General features: G+C 55.2%; 2 protein-coding genes and 1 pseudogene across 15 annotated transcripts in view; 2 read left to right on the top strand and 1 right to left on the bottom strand.

The window, feature by feature from the left end:
- Positions 1-22,540, top strand: part of LOC105494783 (bone morphogenetic protein 8B) — a 34,685-nt gene extending 12,145 nt beyond the window's left edge. The window contains exons 2-8 of one of the 6 annotated variants that reach the window (XR_011622804.1): positions 7,664-7,853; positions 8,273-8,421; positions 15,611-15,805; positions 16,635-16,714; positions 17,194-17,304; positions 19,854-21,879; positions 22,018-22,540. Coding sequence is in view for 3 of the 6 variants with exons in the window: in XM_011763607.3 (XP_011761909.2) it covers positions 7,664-7,853; positions 8,273-8,421; positions 15,611-15,805; positions 16,635-16,714; positions 17,194-17,304; positions 19,854-20,003 (875 nt within the window). In the remaining 3 variants the exon portion in view is untranslated. Of the gene's footprint in view, positions 1-7,663; positions 7,854-8,272; positions 8,422-15,610; positions 15,806-16,634; positions 16,820-17,193; positions 17,305-17,964; positions 18,097-18,561; positions 18,694-19,853 lie in introns of those variants that run through there. The other 5 variants (XR_011622805.1, XR_011622807.1, XM_011763607.3 and 2 more) reach the window with 5 other exon arrangements.
- LOC105494782 (succinyl-CoA:3-ketoacid coenzyme A transferase 2, mitochondrial-like) lies at positions 11,467-15,425 on the top strand (annotated as a pseudogene).
- LOC105494781 (poly(A) binding protein cytoplasmic 4) overlaps positions 17,757-25,093 on the bottom strand; it is a 50,936-nt gene continuing 43,599 nt past the window's right edge. For 7 of the 9 annotated variants that reach the window (XM_024796911.2, XM_024796910.2, XM_011763601.3 and 4 more), the window contains one exon: positions 17,757-18,090. The gene's annotated coding sequence lies outside the window, so the exon portion shown is untranslated. Of the gene's footprint in view, positions 18,091-18,595; positions 19,359-25,093 lie in introns of all 9 variants that reach the window. The other 2 variants (XM_071095617.1, XM_071095625.1) reach the window with 2 other exon arrangements.

Genomic DNA, 25,093 nt, shown 5'->3' with positions numbered 1-25,093 from the left:
GGTACTGCGCTTACAGTCTTTTTTTTTTTTTTTTTTTAAACAGAGTCTCTTTCTGTATCCCAGGCTGGAATGCAGTGGTGCAATCTTGGGTCACTGCAACCTCCACCTCCCAGGTTCAAGCGATTCCCCTGCCTCAGCCTCCTGAGTAGCTGGGACTACAGTCATGTGCCACCACACCTGGCTAATTTCTTGTTTTTAGTAGAGATGAGGTTTCACCATGTTGGCCAGTATGGTCTCAATCTCCTGACCTCGTGATCCACCTGCCTCAGCCTCCCAAAGTGCTGGGATTATAGGCAGGGACCACTGCGCCTGGCCTGCTTATAGTCTTAACTGCTCAGGAGGCTGAGATGGGAGGATCACTTGAGTCTGGGAGGTTGTGGCTGCAGTAAGCCACAATCACACCACTGGACTCCAGCCTGGGCGACAGAGTGAGACTCTGTCTCAAAAAACCAAACAAAACAAAACAAAAAAAGTATTTTCCTCATGATATTTATTATTTACAAAATGAAAAATCGTGACATTACAGTGGAGAAACCTGGCAGACACCACAGTAACCAGGGAATCAAAGTTCATGCCACTAGTAATAAGACAGATTGGTATATATTGTCCCATTTGATGCTCTGAGAAGGGCATATCACTTTGAAGGGGGCCTGTGCCTCCACACCTGTGGGTATTTCTTGAAAGGTAGAGACGAGAGACTGAGAAAAGAAATAAGACACAGAGAGACAAAGTATAGAGGAAGAAAATGGGCTGAGGGGACCGGTACTCAGCATACACAGGACCCGCACCGGCACTGGTCTCTGAGTTCCCTCAGTATTTATTGATCACTATCTCTACCATCTCGGTGAGGGGGATGTGGCAGGACTTTAGGGTAATGACGGGGAGAGGATCAGCAGGAAAACATGTGAGCAAAGGACTCTGTGTCATAAATAAGTTTAAGGAAAGGTGCTGTGCCTTGATGTGCACGTAGGCCAGATTTATGTTTGACTTTACACAAACATCTCAATGCAGTAAAGAGCAGTATTGCCGCCAGCATGTTCAGTCGGTATAGCATGAGACTCTTAATCTCAGGGTCGCGGGTTCAAGCCCCATGTTGGGCGCCAGATGAAGGGGGCCTGCCCCTCCACACCTGTGGGTATTTCTCAAAAGGTGGAGATGAGAGACTGAGAAATAAGACACAGAGACAAAGTACAGAGGAAGAAAAGTGGGCCCAGGGGACCAGAGCTGAGCATACGGTGGACCCGCACCGGCACTGGTTCCGTCAGTATTTATTGATCACTATCTCTACCATCTTGGTGAAGGAAATGTGGCAGGACTATGGGGTAATGGTGGGGAGAGGGTCAGCAGGAAAACATGTGAGCAAAGGACTCTGTGTCATAAATAAGTTTAAGGAAAGGTGCTGTGCCTTGATGTGCACATAGGCCAGATTTATGTTTGACTTTACATAAACGCCCCAATGCAGTAAAGAGCGGTATTGCTGCCAGCATGTCTCACCTCCAGCCATAAGGTGATTTTCTCCTATCTCAGTAAATAGAATGTACAATTGGGTTTTACACCGAGACATTCCAATCCCAGGGACAAGCAGGAGACAGATGCCTTCCTCTTATCTCAACTTCAAAGAGGTCTTCCTCTTTTCACTAATCCTCCTCAGCACAGACCCTTTATGGGTGTCAGCCTGGGGGATGGTCAGGTCTTTCCCTTCCCACAAGGCCATATTTCAGGCTGTCTCAGTAGGGGGAACCTTGGACGATGCCCAGGCTTTCTTGGGCAGAGGTCCCTGGGGCCTTCCGCAGTGCGTTGTGTCCCTGGGTACTCAGGACTGGAGAATGGGGATCACTTTTACCAAGTGTACTGCCTACAAACACATTTTTAACAAAGCACATCCTGCACAGCCCTAAATCCATTAAATCTTGAGTCAATACAGCACATGTTTCTGCAAGCATAGGGTTGGGGCTAGGGTTACAGATTAACAGCATCTCAAAGCAGAAGGATTTTTCCTAGTACGGATCAAAATGGAGTTTCTTATATCTTCCTTTTTCTATATAGACACAGGAACAGTCTGATCTCTCTTTCCCCCACACACTTCTGTGGTATTCTCCAAAATCCATAACTTAATTCAAACTTGAGAAAACATGTGACAAACCCAAATTGAGGGGCGTGCTACAAATAACTGACCAGCACTCTTCAAAAGTATCAAGGCTGGGTATGGTGGCTCATGCCTGTAATCCCAGCACTCTGGGAGGCCAAGGCAAGAGGACTGCTTGAGCCCAGGAGTTCAAGACCAGCCTGGGCAACATAGTGAGCCCTTGTCTCAATAAACAATTTTTTAAAAACTTAGCTGGGCATGATGGGGTATACCTGTGGTCCCTGCTACCCTAGAGGCTGAACTGTGAGGATCACCTGAGCCCAGGTGGTTGAGGCTGCAGCGAGCTGTGACTGTGCCACTGCACTCCAGTCTGGGTGACAGAGCAAAACCATGTCTCAAAAAAAAAAAAGAAATACAGTGTCAAGGTTGAAAGGGAAGGAAAGACTGAGGAATAGTCACATCAGAGGGGCCCCAGGGGAAATGACACTAAAGGTATTAATGTATCAATAACATGGGATCCTAGATTGAATCCTTGGCAGAAAAAGATATTAGTAGGACAGTTGGTAAAATTAGAGAAAAGTCTGGATTTAGTTAACAGTATCAATTTCCTATTTTTTTTTTTTTTTGTTTTTTTTGAAATGGAGTCTCACTCTGTCACCCAGGCTAGAGTGCAGTGGTGCGATCTCAGCTCACTGCAACCTCCACCTCCCAGGTTCAAGCAGTTCTGTGCCTCAGCCTCCCGAGTAGCTGGGATTACAGGCACCTACCACCACACCCAGCCAATTTTTGTATTTTTAGTGGAGACAGGGTTTCACCATCTTGGCTGGGCTGCTCTTGAACTCCTGACCTCATGATCCACCCTCCTCAGCCTCCCAACGTGCTGGGATTACAGGCGTGAGCCACCGTACCCATCCCCCCAATTTCCTGATTTTCTTATACTACAGATTGGTTATGTAAGAAGCTATCATTAGGGGAAGCTATCAGGGAAAGAATGGAAAGTCTGCACTGTTCATGCCATTTCTCTTTAGATGTAAATAATCCTAAAGTATTTCAAAATCCAGTTAAAAACATAAATAAGGCAGCCCCCACACTCCCTGCGTTATTCCCAGTCCCCCCATCTTTGTGTACTTCCTAGCACTTAGCACATAGGCTGATCTTGTTTGTTAACTTTCATGTTTGTTATCTTACTTCCCTGCAAGCCTGTAAACCCCATGGGGACAGGAGCTGCCCCACCTTGCTTACCGCAGTGTCTCCTGCACCTAAATAATGACTTGTGCACCATTAGTACTGCTTTAAAATGTACTGAATAATGAATTAATTCATATTCCTGGCTGTGACCAGGAAAAATGAATGAGGAAAAGTCAGTGTTCTTATAAAGCCTTCAGATCATGAGAAGGCAACAAAGACAGAACCTCCTCCTTCATGCCCAAAAGTGAAATTATGGGATGCTCAAAAATAGGATCCCTGTCCCAGATTTTGCCGATAGGGGAAATAAATGTGCTGCCCAGAAACCTTGCTCCACACATCAGTGGCTCCTCCTGGGGCCACCATGGAGAGGGGATTCCTGGCAGGATGTATCTCAGATGACTGGGATCAGGACATTGGCCTGACAGACAGCATCTCCCGCACGGGCCTCCCAGCCTATCTGAATCTGACAGGGAGCCCTGGAATGAGCTTCCCAACCCTACAACTGGCAGCAGAATTTTACTGGGAAAACCCAAGAAATCACGTTGTACAGACCTAGGCCTTTCCCAGGAATTCCCTCCGTGGACCCTCAAATCAGCAGCCGCTGGGAGGCAGCAGCAGGCATTTCATGCTGTGTATTGAGGGCCTGTCAAGAGGCCTCGAGCGCTTTTGGCCAATTCCAGCATGGTTTTTATGCCCCTTTTCACAGCATCAGACGGAGGTGGTCCACAGTAGCAGAAGGAGCCCAGCGAGGAGTCAGGGTTCTGTTTCCACATGTGGGAACGTGGGAGGAGATTGTATTTGGTACTTTCTGTCTGAGCCAGAACTGGGGGACCGTCCCAGTGGCATTGCTGAGGTGTGGCCGCTCAGCCAGGCATCTTTGGGAGATTCCAGACCTTGATTCTATGGGAAGGTGGGGGCTGGGCATTCACTGACAAGGAAATGTTCCCGAATAGTGTGGGAGAAGCATTTGCTGGACTGAAACCAAGAACTGGTTACAGTCAACAAACCTTGCTCTTCATCATTTTCATTTGACCCTGTTTCAAAGTGTTATTTTGCAGGCGTGGACACTGAGCCCAGAAGGTTAAGTGCCTTGACAAAGGTCAGGCAGGTGAAAAGGAAGCACCTGGAAGTTGAACTGCTAGATTTCCATGGTGTATTTCCTCTCATTCCACACTTTTATTTAGAAAAAAAGAAAACTGGCCAGGCGCAATGGCTCACGCCTGTAATCCCAGCACTTTGGGAGGCCGAGACGGGCGGATCACGAGGTCAGGAGATCAAGAACATCCTGGCTAACACGGTGAAACCCCGTCTTTACTAAAAATACAAAAAATTAGCTAGGCGTGGTGGCAGGCAGCTGTAGTCCCAGCTACTCGGGAGCCTGAGGCAGGAGAATGGCGTGAACCCGGGAGGCGGAGCTTGCAGTGAGCTGAGATAGTGCCGCTGCACTCCAGCCTGGGCGACAGAGTGAGATTCCGTCTCAAAAAGGAAAAGAAAAAGAGAAAACTGAACATCTCCCTTTCCCCCCCATGGCCGCTGAGTTTCAGACATGGCCTCCTGATGGTCCTGGTTGGATGTTTGTCACTTTGATACTTTAAGTTGGAAAAGTAGCTGTTAACCGCCAGAGCCATGGCTGCCTTCCTATCCCATGGCCCCTGCCTGTTCACAGCCCTGGGTGGAAAGGACAGAATCCCCACTTTGCAGACAAGGAGACTGAGGTCACACAGGTTGCTCACACGGTCAGGGCTGGGGCCAGGAACCCAGCTACTGGCCAGAGAATCTACCCTTCCAATGCTCTCTTAGCCACTAAAGCAGGGGCTATCTGCCCACGAACCTTCATAGGGGAAAATCTGGGTCCCAACAAATGCTCTTCCTCAGCCCCAGCTTTTGAGAAATATCTCTTCTATCCAAAGGTACAACCACTGGCCAGCTGCAGACCCACACAGCTCCAGCAAAGAAAGGGCAGTCCCTTCACCCGGTCACGGTAATGCCTATTTCAGTGTCACACCCCAGGAAGTTTTATCAGTTTCTGATAAAAATCATTATTTTCCTAAAAATTTCCCAACTTCCAGGCTTGCCTGGAACAGCCAGGAGAGGCAGTTTCCTGTGCTGGAATTCCTGGGTGGTTTATCGATTTCACAAGCCCACAGCGGGGAAGTTTGGAACTCGGGTCGGTTCAGTTGAACAAAACTCTTGAGTCAGCCTGGGTAGACCCCCAGGTCAGGCAGGGAGGGAGGCCACAGAGCACGGGCGTCCCCACAGAGCTGATGGGTTTGTGGGCTGTTCCCTCAGTCCTCGGATCCCACATGAAGTCAGCATGTGGCCTGCCGACAGGGATACCAGTGAGCCCCAGGGACCCACCCGGCAGCCCTGCTGTGCCCTGGGACACAAGCACACAGCCATGCTTTGAAAGTGGACAGGAGAAGCCGCGAGTGAGCTGCTCGTCACTGTTGCATGCCCTGTGACAGCCAACAGCGTGGACTGATTTCGTCTTGCAAATGGGGGATTCTTACCCAGCCATGTAACACAGCAGGGTCTGCAGATCCTGAACCCACTGAAATTGTCACCCAAGTCATGTTGTGTGAGTGTGTTAGGGAAGAGAGCACACGTACATAGATATTCATGGGAGGAGGTCCAGAACTCTGCCATCAGTGATCTCTGCCTACGGAGAGAGATCGTCGCCTGCGTCACGGCACCTGAGCAGCCCGGCTCTCAGGCGGGCTTTTGTGGCGTGCCCAGCACCCTCAGGTGCTGTGGAACAAGGCAAGTTCTTTTCTTCTCCGTCCTGGGCTGGGATGAGCGGCCACCTCCTGCCCACACATTTCTGGCCCCATCCCCCGCCCCACACAGCTGTTCGCCTGCCCATGGCTGGACCAGGTCCCCACCGCAAGGACAGGAAGTGCTCCCCACATCCGCCTCGGCCCGCACAGCCTGGTGCTTTTCCAAACCTGACTGTGGTCACTGAGCCCAGTAACCAGAGAGAATTTTTAAAAAGACTCACAAACATATCATTGAAATCTCAGTGTTGGGTTTTGGGGAAGGCACTGGGCGGCTCCCACCCCTGCTTTCCGGAAACACAGATTTCTAGAGTTTGAGAGGGACAGGAGGCTAAAGTGAGACTGCTCTAAATATAGCGTCCCGGGTATTTCCGGACACCTGGGGAAATGTGGGCTTTATTCCGCAACTGTGGCATTTGTTTGACTGTCAGGCCAGCCCCCGCCACGGGGCCCTGCCGCCCATCTCACCTCCAGCCTGGCCTCTACCCTTGCCTCCACCGCCTCCACCGTGTCTTCTAATTCCCCGCCCCTCACGCCGCCCCCCTGCTGCCCCCATCCCCTGTGCTCCCCACTGGCCAGAAGCGCAGCCCAGGCTCCTGGCCCGGGATTGGCACCCTCAGCAGGCAGGCCGCAGCAGAGCTCATGTGCTGTCCCCAGCATTGCCGACCTGTGGGCGCCTCCACCCCTGCGCATGTGAGGTCCCCTCTCCCTAGAGCACCCTCCTCGCCACCTTCTCCACCTACCAAGACCCCATCCTACCCTTCAAAGCCAGTTCAGATGCCACCTGCTCAGATCCCATCACCCAGTGAGACCCTCCGACTTCCCCAGCACCTGACTGACCTCTCCGGGAGTTGTCACTCCTGCCCTGGTTTTTCTTGTTCCTTTCCACGTTTCCCTCCTTCCTCCTCCACCTTGTTCCAGAAAGGAAACATCAGTCTCCTGCCCTCTGCTGTTTCCTGGTGCTTGCTTTCCCTGCCCTGCCCTCAGGCCCCTCTGCTCTGGCCCTCTGCCCTGGCTGGCCGGCCCCTGCAGGGCCCGTCTCCCTGACCCATGGCAGATTTGCACTCATGCCTCAGCCCAGCTCAGCTGTCAGCCCTGAGCCCTCCCCTGCCACACCTCCCATCCAGGCAGTGGGCAGGCTCTGGATGGCTCGTGTCCCCCGAGATGCCGTCAGTGATGTCGGTTTTGTCCCTGTCTACCAGGTTTCCCTGCAGGGCCGGGGCCCTTTTCTGCCTTGGGTCCAATGTCCATCTTCCCTTTAGCCTGGAAGCTCCCAGAGGAGGCTCCCTCCTCTGTCTCATCTCCGGGTCCCAGGACCAGCCAGACCGAGAAGGGGCGCAATGGGAGTTTGGGGTTTGGAGCCTGGGGTCTGTTGAGCACTAGCCAGGTGCAGGGCTCAGGCTGAGCCTGGCTGCAGGGCCTCTCAGCCCTGTCTGCTCCCTGGGACCAAGCCTGGAACAAACGTTTGCACAAAAGGAAACCGGCCCCGCCAGGCCTCCCTGGGTCCGCTCCACCTTGAGTGGTGGGTGGCTGGGGGCGGTGGCTCACACCAGCTCTGCCCACTCCAAAGTCCGAGCCATTCCGAGCGCCAGCCCAGCTCTGCTTTGTCTTCTAGTGGAGCGAGATCATGCCCTGGGCCACCGGGAGCCCCACTGGAAGGAGTTCCGCTTTGACCTGACTCAGATCCCGGATGGGGAGGCGGTCACAGCTGCGGAGTTCCGGATTTACAAGGTGCCCAGCATCCACCTGCTCAACAGGACCCTCCACGTCAGCATGTTCCAGGTGGTCCAGGAGCAGGCCAACAGGTGCCTTCCCCTTGGCCCAGGTGCCCCTGCCCCTGCCCGCCTCACAGTCTCATGGTCAAGGCAACCCAGCAGGGAGTGGGGGTTGGTGGAACACTTCCCAGAGGACCCGAAAGAGACCCTCAAAGACGGGAAAGATGCTTGGCCCGAGCCCCCTGCACTGCGGGAAGAGCCCCAGTGACAGTCCTGCCTTCAAGTCCCTGCCCTGCCATCCTGGCTATGGGGACTTGAACAGCTCATTGAACCACTGAGCCTCAGTTTCCTCATGTGTACACCTCTGTGGGCTGAGGCGGTGAGATGAGGCTCAGAAGGGGCACAGGCAGAGTCAGGTAGGAGATGCCCCGGTGACGGCCCCCAGCGGGTCCTGGAGACACAGAGGCAGCTGTGCCGGCCGCCGGTTAATTGTTCTTTCGTGTCCACAGGGAGTCTGACTTGTTCTTTTTGGATCTTCAGACGCTCCGAGCTGGGGACGAGGGCTGGCTGGTGCTGGACGTCACAGCAGCCAGTGACCGCTGGTTGCTGAAGCGTCACAAGGACCTGGGACTCCGCCTCTATGTGGAGACTGAGGACGGTGAGGCTGGGGGCTCTGTGGGAGCAGCCCCTGGGGCTTCTCTGTGCCAGCACAGGCAGCAGTAGCAGCTTCCTGTGGCCCTGGGCTCCCGGCCTCACCAGCTGTGCCCGCTGCAAGGGTCACTGAGGTCCAAGGCACAAGGTCTGGCCCAGTGGGGGCGCTCCCTCCTCTCCCTCTGCTTCCCAGGAATCAGGCAGTTCCTTCCACGGAGCAGCCTCCACCCTGGGAGTTTCTGTCCTCGGAAGGGAAGGAGGGGAAGTGGCTGTATCCTCAGACACTGAGGCCAGGAGGCTGGGTTTGAAGCCCAGCTCGGCAGTACCCTGCCTCAGTGACCTTGGCTGGGACTTACCTTTCCAGACCCTGTCTTCTCTTCTGTAGGATGGGGATTCATGCCCTCGTTCATTCCACAGGTGAAATTGGGGAGAGCCTCTTTTATGCCAGGCAGTAGGAAGACAAAGGCCAAAGTGGGCATGAGATGGGCGTGTTTGAGGCCCGGCAAGGGGGCGCCATGGAGCAGCGGTGAGGGCGGGGGTCCCAGGGGCCATTCTGAGTCAGGGTGAACCAGGGCCAGGCGGTGAGGTTCTTAGCGTCGTTGATTTTATTTAGTAGCAGTGGTGGACGACAGGATCTGTTTCAGGTTTTAAAAGAGAACCCTCTGAGATGCCCCCCTCTCAGGGTGGAGCAGAGCTCCCCACCCCTTCCGTGGGCCGCACAATGACTTGCTTCCTGAAAGTGCCCTGTGGACAGGGCGTGGGGTACCTGACGCGCAGCGCCTCAGCCAGGTGAGGAAGCCCCACTGCAGTGACCGGCACGGGGCTGGCATGTGCACTGGGTGTAAGGGAAGGAGCAGACCACTGAGCTTCAGAGGCCCCCCCGCTGTGAACCCGAAACCCCAGTCCAACCACAAGAAGACCATCAAACCCAAAGAGAAAGGCGTTCCGCAGAATACCTGGCAAACACTTCTCAAAACCGCCAAGCTCATCAAAAAAAAGAGGAAGGTTGGGAAATTGGAAGAGCCCAGAGGCACCTAAGACGACCAGCTCAGTGCATGTGGGGTCCTGGGTGGAATCCTGGACCAGCAAAAGGGCATTAGGGGAAGGTTAGGAAATCCAGATCAATCATGGTGTTTACTTAATAATAAGATATCAGTACTGGTCCATTAGTTATGAGAAAGGTACCCTACTAGTTTAAACTATTAACATTTCCCAGGGGAAACTGGGTCCAGGTATATGGGAACTCCTTGTGTGGTTTTTTTTTTCTTTGAGACAGGGTTTGGCTCTGTTGCTCAGGGTGGAGTGCAGTGGCGCAATCGCAGCTCACGGTAACCTCCAGCTCCTGGGCTCCACCGATCCTCCCACCTCAGCCTCTGTACTACCTTTGCAAATTTTTATGTAACTATTAACTGTTGTAAAATTAAAACTTTACTAAATATATGCATAAAATAAGGAACCCCCTGACTTCAGTGGGGAGAGCAGACTGAGAGGGACAAGAGTGAAGTCACAGAGACTCGTGGGGGCCCCACAGTGGTGCAGGTGGGCGCTGTGAGCGGCCTGTTGGTAGCAGTGGAGATGGAGAAAGATGAGTCGATTTCAGTGTCAGGACATGCTTATAGCTGGCGAGGAGGTGAGGGAACAGGAGGAAGCCTGAATGATGTGTGGATGGAACCAGTGGATTTTTTTCAATAGATTTCTCTTTTGGGGGAAAGATAGATGAAGGGCACATTTGAGTTGTGTGGCCAAGGGTTCTTTTTTGGCTGGAATATTACTGAGCCCCCTGGGATGTTACTGAGCTCACTGGTCCTCATGGAAATGCCATTCCAGGGACAGGTGAGCGTGAAGACCCAGGCGAGGGAAGTGCTGGCATGTAAGTGGATTTAAAGCATGGGGTGGGACCAGATCATCTAGGGAAGGAGGTAGTGATGGAGAAGAAAGAGGGCCTGGCCCAGAGCAGTGGGACCTCCAACATCCAGAGACCTCACAAGGAGGGGCCACAGCGAGCCCACAGAGACCAGCCAGGGAGGGAGCAGCACACCTGGAGGACGAGGTGACCAAGATGCCAGAGTCAAGTGTTTCCAGAAGCAAGGGTTTGTCGTTTGTGTCCAGCTGTGGGCACTGAAGGCAAGAACAGAGGAGTGACCGAGGGTTTTGCCATCACAGAGGTTGTTGATGGCCCAAATCTCCGTGGAGTGTGGGTCTGACTGGGGAGGTGGAGGGAGACAGGCAGTGGAGGCAGGAGACAGCTCTTTCCAGAACCTTTGCTGGGGAAGGGGAGCAGAGACATGGGCTGAGGCTGGAGAGAACCCGGGACAAGGCAGGTCCTTTACAGGTGAGGAGACGCCTGCACCCTGCTGTGGTGATGGAGTGATTCTCTGCAGAGGGAAGAAAACTGCAAAATTCCGCACAAGTTGGAGCAGGGAGCTGGAGTGGGGGAGGTGGAGAGGGCAGGGGGATGCAGAGGACAAGGCTGGAGCCTCTTCAGAGCGAGGACCCTTCCCGATGAAGGTGAGGGATAGTGTCCCCACGCTCACAGTGAGGGCTGAACCTGAGCTCTGGGGGGCTGTAGTGGGGGGGGGGCACTCACTCTCCGTGTTGTCACAGGATTAAAGGAGGGTGCTTGGCACAGAGTGATGCCCAGTGAGGGTGGTCATGACCGTCGGTCTCACCCAGCAGTGCCTGCTCATTAGATATTTGGTGTCTCTAATGAGCGGGGAAGCTTGGGCGGGGCGGTTGGAGTTTGTGCCTGAGGCTCCACTGGGGCAGGAGGGGATTTGGCTGATGCCCTCCACGCGGAGCCTGACCTCAACTCTGTCCTGCGCCCGGGGCCTGTGCGCTGGACACGGAGGACTGACACGAGGGCTCCTCCCCAGCCCAGGGCGGAGCGGAGGAGCGGCCCCCTCCCTGTGGTGGGTCGCGGGCCTGGCCTAGAGCCTGCGCCTGGCGGGGGAGACCTGCTGGGCGGGAGTGCGTCAGGGCGCGGGCGCCCTCCCTGCTCTGTGACGCGGGACCCCGGGGCGCACGCGGGGCGCACACCGCCTCTCCTGGCCTCTGACCCGCGCCGACCATGGCGGCGCTGCGGCTCCTGGCGTCGGCGCTCGGGCGCGGGGTCCCCGCCGGCGGGGCTGCTCAGGGCTCGCGCTGTCCCAGGGCTGCGCTCGCCTCTCTGCCACCAGCCCCGGCCCCGCGCCAAGTTCTACACGGACCCGGTGGAGATGGTGAAGGACATCTCTGACGGGGCGACCATCATGGTCGGGGGCTTCGGGCTCTGCGGGATCCCCGAGAACCTGATCGCCGCGCTGCTCAGGACCGGCGTGAAGGACTTGCAGGTGGTCAGCAGCAACGTGGGCGTGGAGGACTTCGGCCTGGGCCTCCTGATGGCCTCCAGGCAGGTCCGCCGCATCGTCTGTTCCTACGTGGGCGAGAACACGCTGTGCGAGAGCCAGTACCTGGCAGGAGAGCTGGAGCTGGAGCTCACGCCCCAAGGCACCCTGGCCGAGCGCATCCGCGCGGGGGGCGCCGGGGTACCCGCCTTCTACACCCCCACGGGCTACGGGACCCTGGTCCAGGAAGGGGGCGCCCCCATCCGCTACATCCCGGACGGCCACCTGGCGATCATGAGCCAGCCCCGAGAGGTGAGGGAGTTCCAAGGCGACCACTTCCTTTTGGAGCGCGCCATCCGGGTGGACTTCGCCCTGGTGAAAGGGTGGAAGGCCGACCGGGCAGGAAACATGGTTTTCAGGGGAAGCGCCCGCAATTTCAACGTGCCCATGTGCAAAGCTGCAGACGTCACGGCGGTGGAGGTGGAAGAGATCGTGGACGTGGGGACTTTTCCCCCAGAAGACATCCACGTTCCAAACATTTATGTAGATCGTGTGATAAAGGGGTAGAAATACGAGAAACGAATTGAGCGCTTGACATCAGGAAAGAGGAAAATGGAGACGGCGAAAAGAAAGGAAGCCAGGACGCGCATCATCAGACGCGCAGCTCTGGAATTTGAGGACGGCATGTACGCCAATCTGGGCATAGGCATCCCCCTGCTGGCCAGCAACTTCATCAGCCCCAGCATGACCGTGCATCTTCACAGCGAGAACGGGATCCTGGGCCTGGGCCCGTTTCCCACGGAAGATGAGGTGGATGCCGACGTCATCAATGCAGGCAAACAGACCGTCACGGTGCTTCCCGGGGGCTGCTTCTTCGCCAGCGACGACTCCTTCGCCATGATCCGAGGGGGACACCTCCACCTAACCATGCTCGGAGCCATGCAGGTTTCCAGATACGGCGACCTGGCAAACTGGATGATCCCTGGCAAGAAGGTGAAAGGCATGGCGGTGCCATGGACTTGGTGTCCAGTCCGAAGACCAGAGTGGTGGTCACCATGGAGCACTGCACAAAGGACAACATCCCTAAGATCATGGAGAAATGCACCATGCCACTGACCGGGAAGCAGTGCGTGGACCGCATCATCACCGAGAAGGCCGTGTTTGACGTGCACAGGAAGAGAGGGTTGACGCTGACGGAGCTCTGGGAGGGCCTGACCGTGGACGACGTTAGAAAGAGCACGGGGTGTGCCTTTGCTGTGTGCCGGAACCTCAGGCCCATGCAGCATGTGGCACCCTGATGGGACCCGGATCTGGGGGGGTGCACTCCTCAGGGGGTCCCACCGGGTTCCCCAGGGGACGTCGGTTACCGCAGGAATGCATTTACCCAGCGCTGGGAGGCGTTTGCTGCTGGCCTCCGACTTTCCTCCCTAGGTGGACTGTGCTCCTCCAGAGAGCTGCGACTTTAATTAAAAACAACAGGAAAACAGATCAGCTCCTCACTGTGTTCCTCAAGCACTAAAAGGAAGGAGAGGAGTAGGGTGGGGGAGCTTCTCCAGGCCTGCCAGATGCAGGGCTCTGAACCTAGACCTGCTGTTAGTCCCCTTTTGCCACCCCCATCTCCCCGAGCCACACCCAGCCAGGCCCCTGCAATTTGCTTGGAAAGTATATGATAATCCTGGCTCTGACCCACCTTGGTCTGGGACCCTGAACAGTTGCTGCTCTCTCTGGGCCTTAGTTTCTGCTTCTGTAAAATGGGAACCTGGGATTAGCTACTTGGAGTCCCCAGTCAGGCTCACCTGGCCTGTGAGACCTACAGAGGGGTTCCCAGCACCCAAGCCAGGCCTGGCTCACAGGGGCTCTGTGAGGGTCTGTGGTGTAACTGATCTAATGTGACATTCTATCCTGTGTCTGGGAGACCCCCGTAAGACCCTTGAACACAGCTGCACAGAAGCAAATAGTGAGCAAAGCATGCAGGACTGATGGCCCCTCTGGCCCCAACGCTGCCAGGGCTCCCCAGGGAATCGCAGGACAGAGCCACACATGCAGCCTGGAGGGCTGCCCTGGGCCCCAGGTTGTCCCCATGTGTCAGCCAGTCCGCAGAGTGACACTCCAGTGCCCAGGCTGGTGACCCTCACCACCCCACACAGGCTGCTCTGTTCTCTCCTCGTTGTGACCTGTCTTGCCTTTTCCTCTGCACCCTGGCTCTGGTCCTTGTATTTCTGCTGCTTCCCCATAACCTTGACTCACCGTGAACCAAGCTCTGCCCAGTGGCTTCTCTCTGGGCCTCCTTGCTGTCAGTGCCTGCAGCTCACAGCCTCCCTGTCTCAGCAGCTCTTGTCCACACTCCTGTTTGTGGCAGATGACGTCACAGGTCAAAGGTTGGTCTCTGGATTCACTGGTGGTTCAATCAACTGGCCAGTGGACACCGGGACTGAGGCACAGCTGCTTAAGGGCTGACCTTTGAGTGGGACTAAGGGTGGGGCAGGCATTGTCCTTGACCTGCAGGGTGTACTGGAGAAGTATGTAGGAATAAATACATCTGTATGTGTAGTGTCTAAGTGTATGTGCCTCTGCGTGTTTATACAGACCCACATATATGCATGTGTGTACATACATGTGTACATCTGTGCTTGTAAAGTAGAGGTGAAATGTGCTTTTGTGTAAACTGAAGAACTGGCAATGTTTAAAGAGACAAGAAAATGAACTGGTAATCATGCTTCTGCAATTCAGTATCAGGAAATTTCACCCATGCACAGAGTGAAGAGGCTCCATTGCACTCCCATCTTTATCGTGAAAAGCAGGAAATAACCTGCGTTATCTGATGACGAGCTCCAGGGCTTCGAACTCCGGTGCTGAAGCCATCCTCCAGCCTCAGCTTCCCAAAGTGCTGGGATTCCAGGTGTGAGCCGCCATACCTGGCGACTGGAAAGCTGAAAAAAAAAAATGAGGACGTCTTTGCTGGGCTGACAACTGTGTAAAACTTAAACTGACAGAATAGCCCAGAAAAATGAAAATGTATGGGAGTTGGAAGGGCTTTAAAATGGTATTTTTTTCTCAAAACTTTATCGTGGTTAACTGCTTTTACAATAGAAAGGTTATTGAAATCCAAACAAGTACAGGAGGATGCAGTTTTATTGGTGAAGGGTTAGTTATCATGTTTTTAGTGGCATCCTCAGTCTGGAAGCGGCTGTGGGGGACAATCCCCTGTTTACAGGCTTCACTCCTCCTGGGGCTGAGGCCCAGGTCAGATCTCTGCTTCAGCCTTTTCTTTTTTCTCCATAAACCCAGCTCGTGCATAAGAACTTGGGGTCTGGAATGGGACTGCCGCAGGCTGAAACCTGGGCTCTGGGACTTGGTTCCAATGTCTCTGCTCTGCCTGGCATCTCCCTTATGGGCATCAGGGAGACAGTTAATGCCCTGCTCTTGGGCTGTGCCCAGCAGAGAAGCACTCACTAAACTTGGCAGATGCTGCCACAAGCTGTCTCGGTGATAAATTCGACATTCACACCCCAGAAAGTGCGGGATGGAAGACAGAACACAGGCCTCGGGGTCCTTGGACTGAGGTGGGAGCGCTGGTTCTCAAAGTCACTGGCAGTAGGACTCTGCGTCTCCTGTGAAGAAGGAGCTGCAGGATTACTGTAAGGACCCAATGAGGTGATCCATGGGAAAAATCTTCAAACTTGAGAGATGTGGACTGGCTGGGGCTGGACCAAGGACTCCAGGCTTCAGATGTGGAAACTGAGGCTCAGCAGGGACCCTCGGGTCCTCAGCCTTCACGCTCCTGGACCTGCCCAGGCCCCGGCAGAGAGATCCCTGCTGTGTCCGCTGCAGGGCCACTGCCCGCGAGTGACCCCTCTCTCCTTTCTGCTGCAGGGCACAGCGTGGATCCTGGCCTGGCCGGCCTGCTGGGTCAACGGGCCCCGCGCTCCCGACAGCCTTTCGTGGTTACTTTCTTCAGGGCCAGTCCGAGTCCCATCCGCACCCCTCGGGCAGTGAGGCCACTGAGAAGGAGGCAGCCGAAGAAAACCAACGAGCTGCCGCAGGCCAACCGACTCCCAGGGATCTTTGGTGAGGGCTGGGCGGGGTGGGGCCGAGGCCCTGCGGGCTTCCAGTTGAGAGAGGCAGGGTGAGAACCAAGTGGTGGCCCAGAGCCCTCAGGCTCAGGTCGGTTCAAGCTGACGGCCACTCTCCAGCCACCTTTCCTGACCCCATCTTTTGCCCTGATGCACCCTGGCGACCGGCACTCCAGAGGCCTGTCCTGGCTGTCCCTGCCACCCAGAAGGCCCCCCTCTCTCCCCCTGGCTCCTCCAGGTCTTTCCCAGGAGCCTCCATCAGAATGAGCTGCCCCTTCCCTGGGAGCCGCAGCCCCTCGTGACCCGCGGTTGTGCCTGGGCACCCCGCAGCATCCTCGGCTGCTTATGTGAAGTTTTCTCCCCAACTGGGCCAAGCCCTTCAGGATCAGGGACAGGCCTGACCCGACCCTGTGCCCTCCTTCCCAGGGAGTCGGCCCCTGACTGGCCTGGTCATGAGCCACTTGAACCTGAGGAATGGGTGTGGCAGCAGACGGTGGGCTGGAGTCACAGGGGTCTCTAGAGAGGAGGCGGCACAGGATGGCCAAGGGTCCTGCTGGGCTGTTTACTGGCGCGTCCAGACGCTCACAGGCTGAAGGACAGGGGAGTGCTGAGCACAGTGTCACTCTAGCCGTCGGGAGCCATGGCAGGCTCTTCAGCTGGGTCACGGTACAAGCAGAGTTTCAGGGATGGGCTTTATGAGACCAAATGGTTTCCTGTCATTCATTTGACAAATGTGCTCATCAGGGCATCTCCCACCCTGGTACCCTGTAGTAGCTGCACAGAGCAGGAACCCCAGAAAAGACCTTGCCCTTCTGTCCCTGCAGATGACGTCCACGGCTCCCACGGGCGGCAGGTCTGCCGTCGGCACGAGCTCTACGTCAGCTTCCAGGACCTTGGCTGGCTGGTAATTGCTGACTCTCCTTGTTTCTGAAATGACAATCACCACCTGTAGATCAGAAGTGAATCTGTAGGGAGGACATAGAATCATGAGTGACTTCAATTTTCTTAGGTATTTTTTTCTTCTGTGTTTTCCAAGTTTTCTAAAGTAAGAATATGGTGAGAAAGGGTTTTTTTTTAACCATGAAAATGAAGACTGAATCAACTAAGCCGTCAGCATTGCCACAGGGTAACTGAGACCTCCCTGCATGGGCTGTGACTGCAGCTCTGGGAGGCGTGGGCAGGGAGGGCTGGCTGGGGAGAAGACGCAGAGTGAGGATGGGGGGTGTTGCGCCTGAGCTCCTGCCCAGCCTTGTCTGCTGGGGGCTCCTGGGTGGATTCAAGCCTCTTGGGGGAGACTGCCCTGCAGGGGTGGAGGGTGGGTTTGAGCCCTGAGGCTCAGGGAGGGGCACATGGATGGGACTCACCTTCTCCCATGTCCCCTAGGACTGGGTCATCGCCCCCCAAGGCTACTCAGCCTATTACTGTGAGGGGGAGTGCTCCTTCCCGCTGGACTCCTGCATGAACGCCACCAACCACGCCATCCTGCAGTCCCTGGTCAGTACCATGTCCATCCTGCCCAGCCCCCTGGGGTGGGGGGCCCTGCAGAGAGGGGTCTGGTCCAGCCAGCCGGGAGGATAGCAAGGCCACCTGCTCCATGTCTCAGGGAGCTTTCTCTGCACAGTCAGTAACGTTGCTAACTTCCCACAGCTCTGCAGGAACTGGTCCTCATACAACCACACTAGCACACATAGACTCACACCCGAACACGGATACACTCCACACTGACACTGAACAGTCGTATACACGTGCCTGTTCTATGCATCGCACATGCTCCTGTGGGACATTTAACGCACCTGCGTGTGGTGCCCAGACAGAGGCACAGCACACGAAATAGACTGTGTGGGGGCTGTGTGATCTTAACACACGGGCCCCTGAGTACACTAGCAGGTCTGTCCCCCTATGATATGTGCGTACAGTGTGCGGGACGTGTGTGTGCACACACCCACCTGTGCCACACTGCAGGCAGGAAGCATCTAGACGGTTTGGCTCTCAACCTTTTGGCTTTTCCCCCAGTTTCTCTCTTGGTCATTTGTGTTTTCTCTGGATCCCCTGGCTTTTGATGCCTTATTGTCTGGGGCAACCTTCAAAGATGAAAGCAGGCTTCTGATGGGATCACTGGTGCTGCTCACTGCGGAGTGCTCTGTGTGTTTGCAGATTCTGGCACCGAGGCTTCCTTCTAGAACTTTTTACCTAGAATTCCAGTTCCTGGTATTCCACAGCCTTATGTCTTCCTCTTAGGAGGTTCAACGGTGATGCCTTGATCAGGTGTGGTGGCTTATCCTGTAATCGCAGCACATGAGCCCAGAAGTTCGAGACAAGCCTGGGCAACATGGCGAAACCCTGTCTCTAAAATAAAAATTAAAACACACACACACACACACACACACACACACACACACACACACACACACGTGTGCATGCAATGCCTTGGTGTGAGAGGAAAGAAATTACCAAAAGCTGCTCTGAGCCTATGATAATGCTTCCTTTCTGGGCAGTCAAATGGCATTTGCTGGATACCTGGAGCCACCTCCTTGGAAAGGCCCAGGGGTGATGAGGACGCGTGGGGCGGCCCAGCCCAGCCACCCTTTATGCTGTGTGGTTCTCACAGCTGCATGTGTGGGAGGCACACGGGAAGGTGACTGCACCTGCAGCTCCCAGACTCCATCCTCTCTACCCTGGCCCCTCAGGGGCTCAACTAAAGTGAGTGCTCACAGCCTGCTGGGCAGCAAACAGACAGGCGCTGTGCTCTAGGGGAGGCTGTCAGCAGGCACAGAAGCAAACCAACCATGGAGCTGACGCCTCCTGTGAGGAAGAGCAGAGCGGCTGCGCCATCAGTGGAGTGAGACTGGGCCCAGCCTCTCCGCACGAGGGGCACGTCAGCAGCTGGAGGAGGAATGTTCCATCAGAAGGAGCAACTGCAAGGCCCTAAGACAGTAGCAAGTTGGCCCCAAGTTCAGGGTTAGCAGGGAGGAGGGGCTGAGTGCAGTGAAGGCGAGGAGAGCGGAGGGAGGTGATGCCGGGAGTAGGCAGGGCTGTCTCCCCTAGGACCTGGGGGTCCCTGGGAATGAGGGTGGATTTTATTCCAAGCAACCCGACAGGCTGTCAGAGGTGTTTAACAAAGCAGTGACCTGGTCCGCGTCACCCTCCAGAACGACCTTTCTGGCTTAGGGAGGCTGATGGTGGGGGTAGTGGAAGGCAGAGGAGCAGGGGACGAGTGAGGGCTGCTGTGGTCACCTGGCAGGTGATGGCAGCTGGACGGGGCAGGTGGTCCGAGGCAGCATGGAGGTGGAGGTTGAGCCAGGGGCTGCTCCCAGGGAAGGGAGAAGGCGAGAGGAGTCATCCAGGAGGCCTCCCGGGTGGGGGCTATGATGTAAGGGCAGGAGGAACTCGTGTTCTGCTGAGGCCCCATTAGACCCCAAGTGCAGAAGCGGAGAGGGGAGCAGGATCCGCAAGTCTGATGTTCAGAAGAGAGGTCCAAGCTGAGCCCGGGGAGTGGAGAGGTGCGGGCACATGCAGGGCCCTGAAGTGCTGAGGGCAGATGCGGGTCTCTGGGGGAAGGAGCAGCACAGGAGAGGGGCTAAGGCTTGGCCTCCCAGAGCCTGGGGAGGGAGGCTGGGGTGTGGGGAGGCAGAGCCTCTGGGGGTCCGAAGGGCCAAAAGAAAAAAGTGGTCCTTCCAGGCTCCCCCTTGGGGACCTCACTAAGGCACAAACCTGGCCATGAGGTTCTCCTTCCCATTATCCCCAGAAGGAAGTCTAAGCCCTTGGCCTGGGACTTGAGGCCCCTCATTAGTGCCCTGCCCACTTGCCCCACCCCCCAGGGCTGCCATGTGTCCCTCCCTGGGCACTGCAGGTCACTACGGCTCCTGCCCCCAGAGCCCTCAAGGCTGCTCTTATTCCTGTTAATATTTCTTATTATTGTGCTGCTCCCATGTGGCTTGGAGATGGCCAGGGCGGGGAGCAGGTGGAGCTGGGGCAGGACTGGGTGGGTCCTCGGAGGAGGCTACTGGGCTTATGCCCCTGCCTGTACCCCCCTCCCTGGCCAGGTGCACCTGATGAAGCCAGACGTGGTCCCCAAGGCATGCTGCGCGCCCACCAAGCTAAGCGCCACCTCTGTGCTCTACTATGACAGCAGCAACAACGTCATCCTGCGCAAGCACCGCAACATGGTGGTCAAGGCCTGCGGCTGCCACTGAGCCCACCCGCCTGCCCGGCCCTGCTGCAGCCGCCCTTCTCATCCGGATCGGGCCCCGCAGAGGCAGAAAACCCTTAAATGCTGTCACAGCTCAAGCAGGAGTGTCAGGGGCCCTCACTCTCTGTGCCTACTTCCTGTCAGGCTGCTTCTGGTCCTTTCTATGTCCCTCTGTGCCCCTCCCCTGGGGTTTGTGGCTGTCACCCTGTCCAACACTTTGGTGGCCTAAGGCACACGGCAGCTTCAGAGCCCGTGCTGACTGCACTGTTTGGAGTCAGCACAGAAGTCCTATCTTAGGACCTGTCAGACTGTGGCTGGCCCTGGATGGTCTGAGGTTGGCTGACCCGAGCTTTTCTCCATTCACCAGAGGGTTTAGGTGTGGGGAGAAGGGCTCTGCCCCTTCCCAGGTACGATACTGGCCATTTCTGGGCATAATTGGACACGCTCATGTTCTCAGCAGTGTGTTCTGGGATTCTTCTCATTTGGTCCAGGGTGCAGTTAGCATATTAGAAAAAGAATAAGCTGGACATCTCCACAAAGCCACTGGGGATTTTTTTTTTTTTTTGGAGACGGAGTCTCACTCTGTTGCCCAGGCTGGGGTACAGTGGTGCAATCCCGGCTCACTGCAACCTCTGCCTCCCAGGTTCAAGCAATTCTCGTGCCTCAGCCTCCTGAGTAGCTGGAATTACAGGAGCCCGCCACCATGCCCGGCTCATTTTTGTATTTTTAGTAGAGATAGGGTTTTACCATATTGGCCACGCTGGTCTTGAACTCCTGACCTCAAGTGATCCGTCCGCCTGGGCTCCCAAAGTGTTGGGATTACAGGCGTGAGCCACCGTGCCTGGCCACTGGGGATATTTTATGTCATGTATGTTCCCTTGCCCTGGGCCTGCCCCGTTTCCTGCCTAGGAAAGAGGTATGACTCCCAGAGGAGCAAAGAATCCTGTGGGCTTCCAGTTCCCTCCACCATCTCTACCACACTGACCTATTTGGGGCTCAGCACTGAGACAGAGACAAGACCAGTAGCTCCAATGTGTGGTCTAGGCTGGCAGAGAGCAGATGCCCCCGCAGCCTACTCCCCTTGCCCATGGCTCACGTCAGTAATCAACCTATGTACCTTTTCCACTGAACCTGGACAGGGCCTCGGGCCTCAGCACAGAACTGCAGACAGCCACCACCAGGCATTGTCAATGAGACCTCAGTTCCTGCTCCTGCCCCACTGCAGAGCAATCCATTCCATCCAGAGCAGGGTGACTGGCGGTCTCTGGCCGGGCATGGGGCAAGGGTGGGGACTGCCAGTGTTTGCTTGTGTCTACAAGTTACAAACAAGCTGGCCACCAAAATTGGCGTCACCTTGGGTGCCCACCAGCGCTGTCCTGTCTTGGGCCTGTGAGTCAAAGAAAAGTTCCCTGTCCCAGGGAGTGACAGGCAGTAATTAGGCTGAGTTGGGTGGGGAGGTTTGTCTCAGCCTCTGTTGTTCCCGGAAACCCCTGTTCTCCTTGGAGCAGCCACTGGGAGTTGGAGTGTTTATTTGATTTCTGACTTGCTAAGCCTGTAATTTACCTGCTGGAATAGACAGAGTCCAGCTGCCCAAACCGTGTCATTAAAAGCAGATCCTGGGTCCACCCCATCCACAGGCACAGCCCGGCGGGGTGGCTCCACCTCCCCATGTGCCCAAGGATGCGCCTCTCTGGAGTTCACATGCTGCACTCCCAGGGAGGGGCCTGGGGAGAGCTGGTCTGGCAGCAGGGGTGGAGCCTGGGGCCACGCTGTGGGAGAGGAGCCCCTCCACCTGGACCAGGGAGGGCCTCCGCGTGCAAGCACAGAGGAAGAGACCTTCCCATGTACATAAAGGGTGGGCCCAGGCTGTCTGGAAGATGGTGAGTTCCCCATTAGTCTAGGACTTCAAGCTCAGCTAGCAGGGATTGGAAGAGGCAATGGCCTGAGTGTCAGGAGACAGGTATTCTAGTTCCAACTCAGGCACTGACTTGGTGTTCCCTTTCTTATTCACACTTCAGTTTCTCACCTGCGACATGAGGACATAGGACTCTTTCATTCCAGAGGCTCTTCCAACCCAGAGAACCCGTCTGCCCCCATGACCTTCTCCCAAGCTTGAGACATGGCCTGAGTCCCCAGCTGCCATAGGACTTGGGGCCTATCTGCCACTGCAGGCCCTGATTTAACAGCTCTCTTCTTCCAATACTGGGCAGTAGAGTTTTTGAAACTGACAAACGTGGCCGGGCGCGGTGGCTCACGCCTGTAATCCCAGCACTTTGGGAGGCCGAGGCGGGCGGATCATGAGGTCAGGAGATCAAGACCATCCTGGCTAACACAGTGAAACCCCGTCTCTACTAAAAAAAGACAAAAAAAAAAAAAAAATTAGCCGGGTGAGGTGGCGGGCGCCTGTAGTCCCAGCTACTCGGGAGGCTGAGGCAGGAGAATGGCGTGAACCCAGGAGGCGGAGCTTGCAGTGAGCCGAGATCCGGCCACTGCACTCCAGCCTGGGCGACAGAGCAAGACTCTGTCTCAAAAAAAAAAAAAAAAACAAAACAAAAAAGAAACTGACAAATGTGTGGTCTCTTCAGTGCCCAGTGTGTAACCTGGCATGGTTTGGGTGTGCTAGGAGTTTGTGAAATGCATGTTTTCAAGACACAAATGCTGCCGTGCCCATCAGGTGTGCAGAGTAGGCCTGAGGAGCGTGATGAGACTCCCATTTTATGCAGCAAAGCACAAAGTATGACAGTCATGGCCTTCCTGGTGGCCAGACTTCTAGTAACTTTAGCCACCCAGACAGCCACCAAATGACATCACATAGAGAAGGCCTCAGAAAGGGAGGAGGTCGTATGGACACACAGCTGATGAGGGGTCAGTGCTCAGCTACCAAGGTCGTCTTCTGGCCTGGTTGCCTCCCACAGCCAAGGATGCATTCAAGGCTGCAGATCAGGAGCATAAATAAGGGTGGTCAACTCAGGCCTACTGGCTGCAACAAGCAGCCACTGACAGGGAGTCTGGGCCATTCGGTGCAGAACAACCCCCCAACCCAGTGGCCATCTTCACAACTGCAGCACAGTGCTGGCCCTAATGCCAGGTGAGCACACAAAGTCCTGTTTCTTTATCTTTACATAGGGACCTGGGCGATGTGCTTTAGAGAAATTCCTTATTATTCACAGGAAAGGAGGCTGTGAAAAGGAGAGGGCAGGTTTTGGAGCCAAGTCAACCTGGCATCAAGTCCTGGCTGCCTTCTTTTTTTTTTTTTTTTTTTAAGACAGGGTCTTGCTTTGTCACCCAGGCTGGAGTGCAGTGGCAGTATCATGGCTCACTGCAGCCTCAATCTGCTGGGCTCAAGCAATCCTCCCACCTCAGTCCGAGTCGACACACCACCACACCCAGTTAATTTTTATATTTTTTGCAGAAACCAGGTCTCACTGTGTTGCCCAGGCCAGTCTTTAACTTTGCCCAGGCCAGTCTTGAACTCCTGAGCTCAAGCAATCCTCCTGCCTCAGTCTCCCAAAGTGCGAGGATTAAAGGCATGAGCCACTGCACCTGGCCTCTGCCTCTTCTTAATTTGACATCATGTACCTGCTGCGCCTGCTCCTTCCTCACACTCTGTAGAAGAGGGTGCTAGTCCTGCCCTTTTGAGGCCTCCATGAGGGCCAAATGTGCCACGGGACCCTTAGTGCCATGCCTGCGCAGACCTGTGGAATAAACAGCACTTCTGAGCAGGCTCATTTTAAAGGGACTTGCAAATTTGGGCCTGCCTTGTGTGCCTTCCTCATAAAACCCACTCCTCCCAGAATGTGCTTGGAGGTGCTGCTGTATTTACCTGAGAGCTGTGCTTTTCTTCAAAAAACCTAAACGTGGTCATCTCTTGGATGAGGTGTGGCCCTGCACCCTCGCCTGCTTGTGGAAGGAGTCTGGGCTGACAGTGACCTGCGCTAGGGTCTCCACTGAGGAAGTGGCAGGTGTTGTGGCCCTGACCTGGCCCCGTACTGAGTGTGGGGCCCACCTGTGCCCTCATGGGCAGCTGAAGGGGGAGCTTTCTACCCCAGGTTCCTTTCCTTACTGAGAAGTCTTCAGTAAACAGTTGCCGCTCTCCATCCCCTGCTTTTTTAAAAATGTTTTTTCTCACATAAGAAAATGTTATCTGTGTGCTGGGGAAAATTTTGAAAATAACAAAAACCAGAATACAACCACCCAAAATCAACCACAGAGATAACCACTGTTCATAATTCCTTCTCCAGTCTTTTTTCTTGGCACATACACATTCGTCTTTATATATGACATATAGATATTTTACAAAGTTAGGATCCTATTCTATGCACTGCTTGGTGATCGGATCTATTCAATGTATGAAACATTTTGAAAGTTCCTCTGATTAAATGTTCTTTGAAAACACAACTATTAGTAGCCTTCCATCCCTTGAGTTCTGCTTTAGCTTCTCCCTTGTATGTCTGGTCTTGCGGTCCCTTCCTCAGAGGCCGGGGTGGGGCTCCCGTGAGCAGGGCAGCAGGCAGCCCGGTGCTCAGATCGCATGGCCACGAGGCTGGCCACTGGTCTGGAATCCTCGGGCCAAGAACCTCCTCTCCTTCTCTGTGCAACACTTGGCACAAGTAGGGGCAGGTGCCTCACCTCTGAGGCTCAGGTGACCTCAGAGTACAAGGGTCACAGGTGGACCCACTGGGATAACTTCTGGGGAAACCCTGATGGTTCCTCTCCCACTGGCCTCTGGCTGGTCCCTTGGTCCCTCCTTCCCAGGGTAATCAGGCAAGCACAGCAATAAGGTCCTCCCTTGTTTCACAAGGTTGTGGGACCAGTTCTCCCTCCCGGGGCCTTGGGCCAGTCTGCCTGTCACCCCCAGAATCCACCATGTTGAGCACTTCACACACATCCTCTTCTCTCCTGGGCTTCATGGCAGCCCTGCGTAGCTGCCTTATCCTGGCCTCAATGCTGCCTGTCCTGACGGCCATGACTGACCAGCAGTAATGACATCGACACTGAGGAGTGAGTCCTGCTGGGAGCGCTGCCGTCCCAAGCTGATCCAGGGGGCGAAGCCCCACCCAGGGTGCCAGAGATGGAGCTGGCTTGGAGTCACTG

Source organism: Macaca nemestrina, chromosome 1 (genome assembly GCF_043159975.1).
Source record: "Macaca nemestrina isolate mMacNem1 chromosome 1, mMacNem.hap1, whole genome shotgun sequence".
NCBI classification, from domain to species: domain Eukaryota; kingdom Metazoa; phylum Chordata; class Mammalia; order Primates; family Cercopithecidae; genus Macaca; species Macaca nemestrina.
The sequence above is the reverse complement of the archived record's forward strand: the minus strand, read 5'-3'. Positions and strand labels throughout refer to the sequence as shown.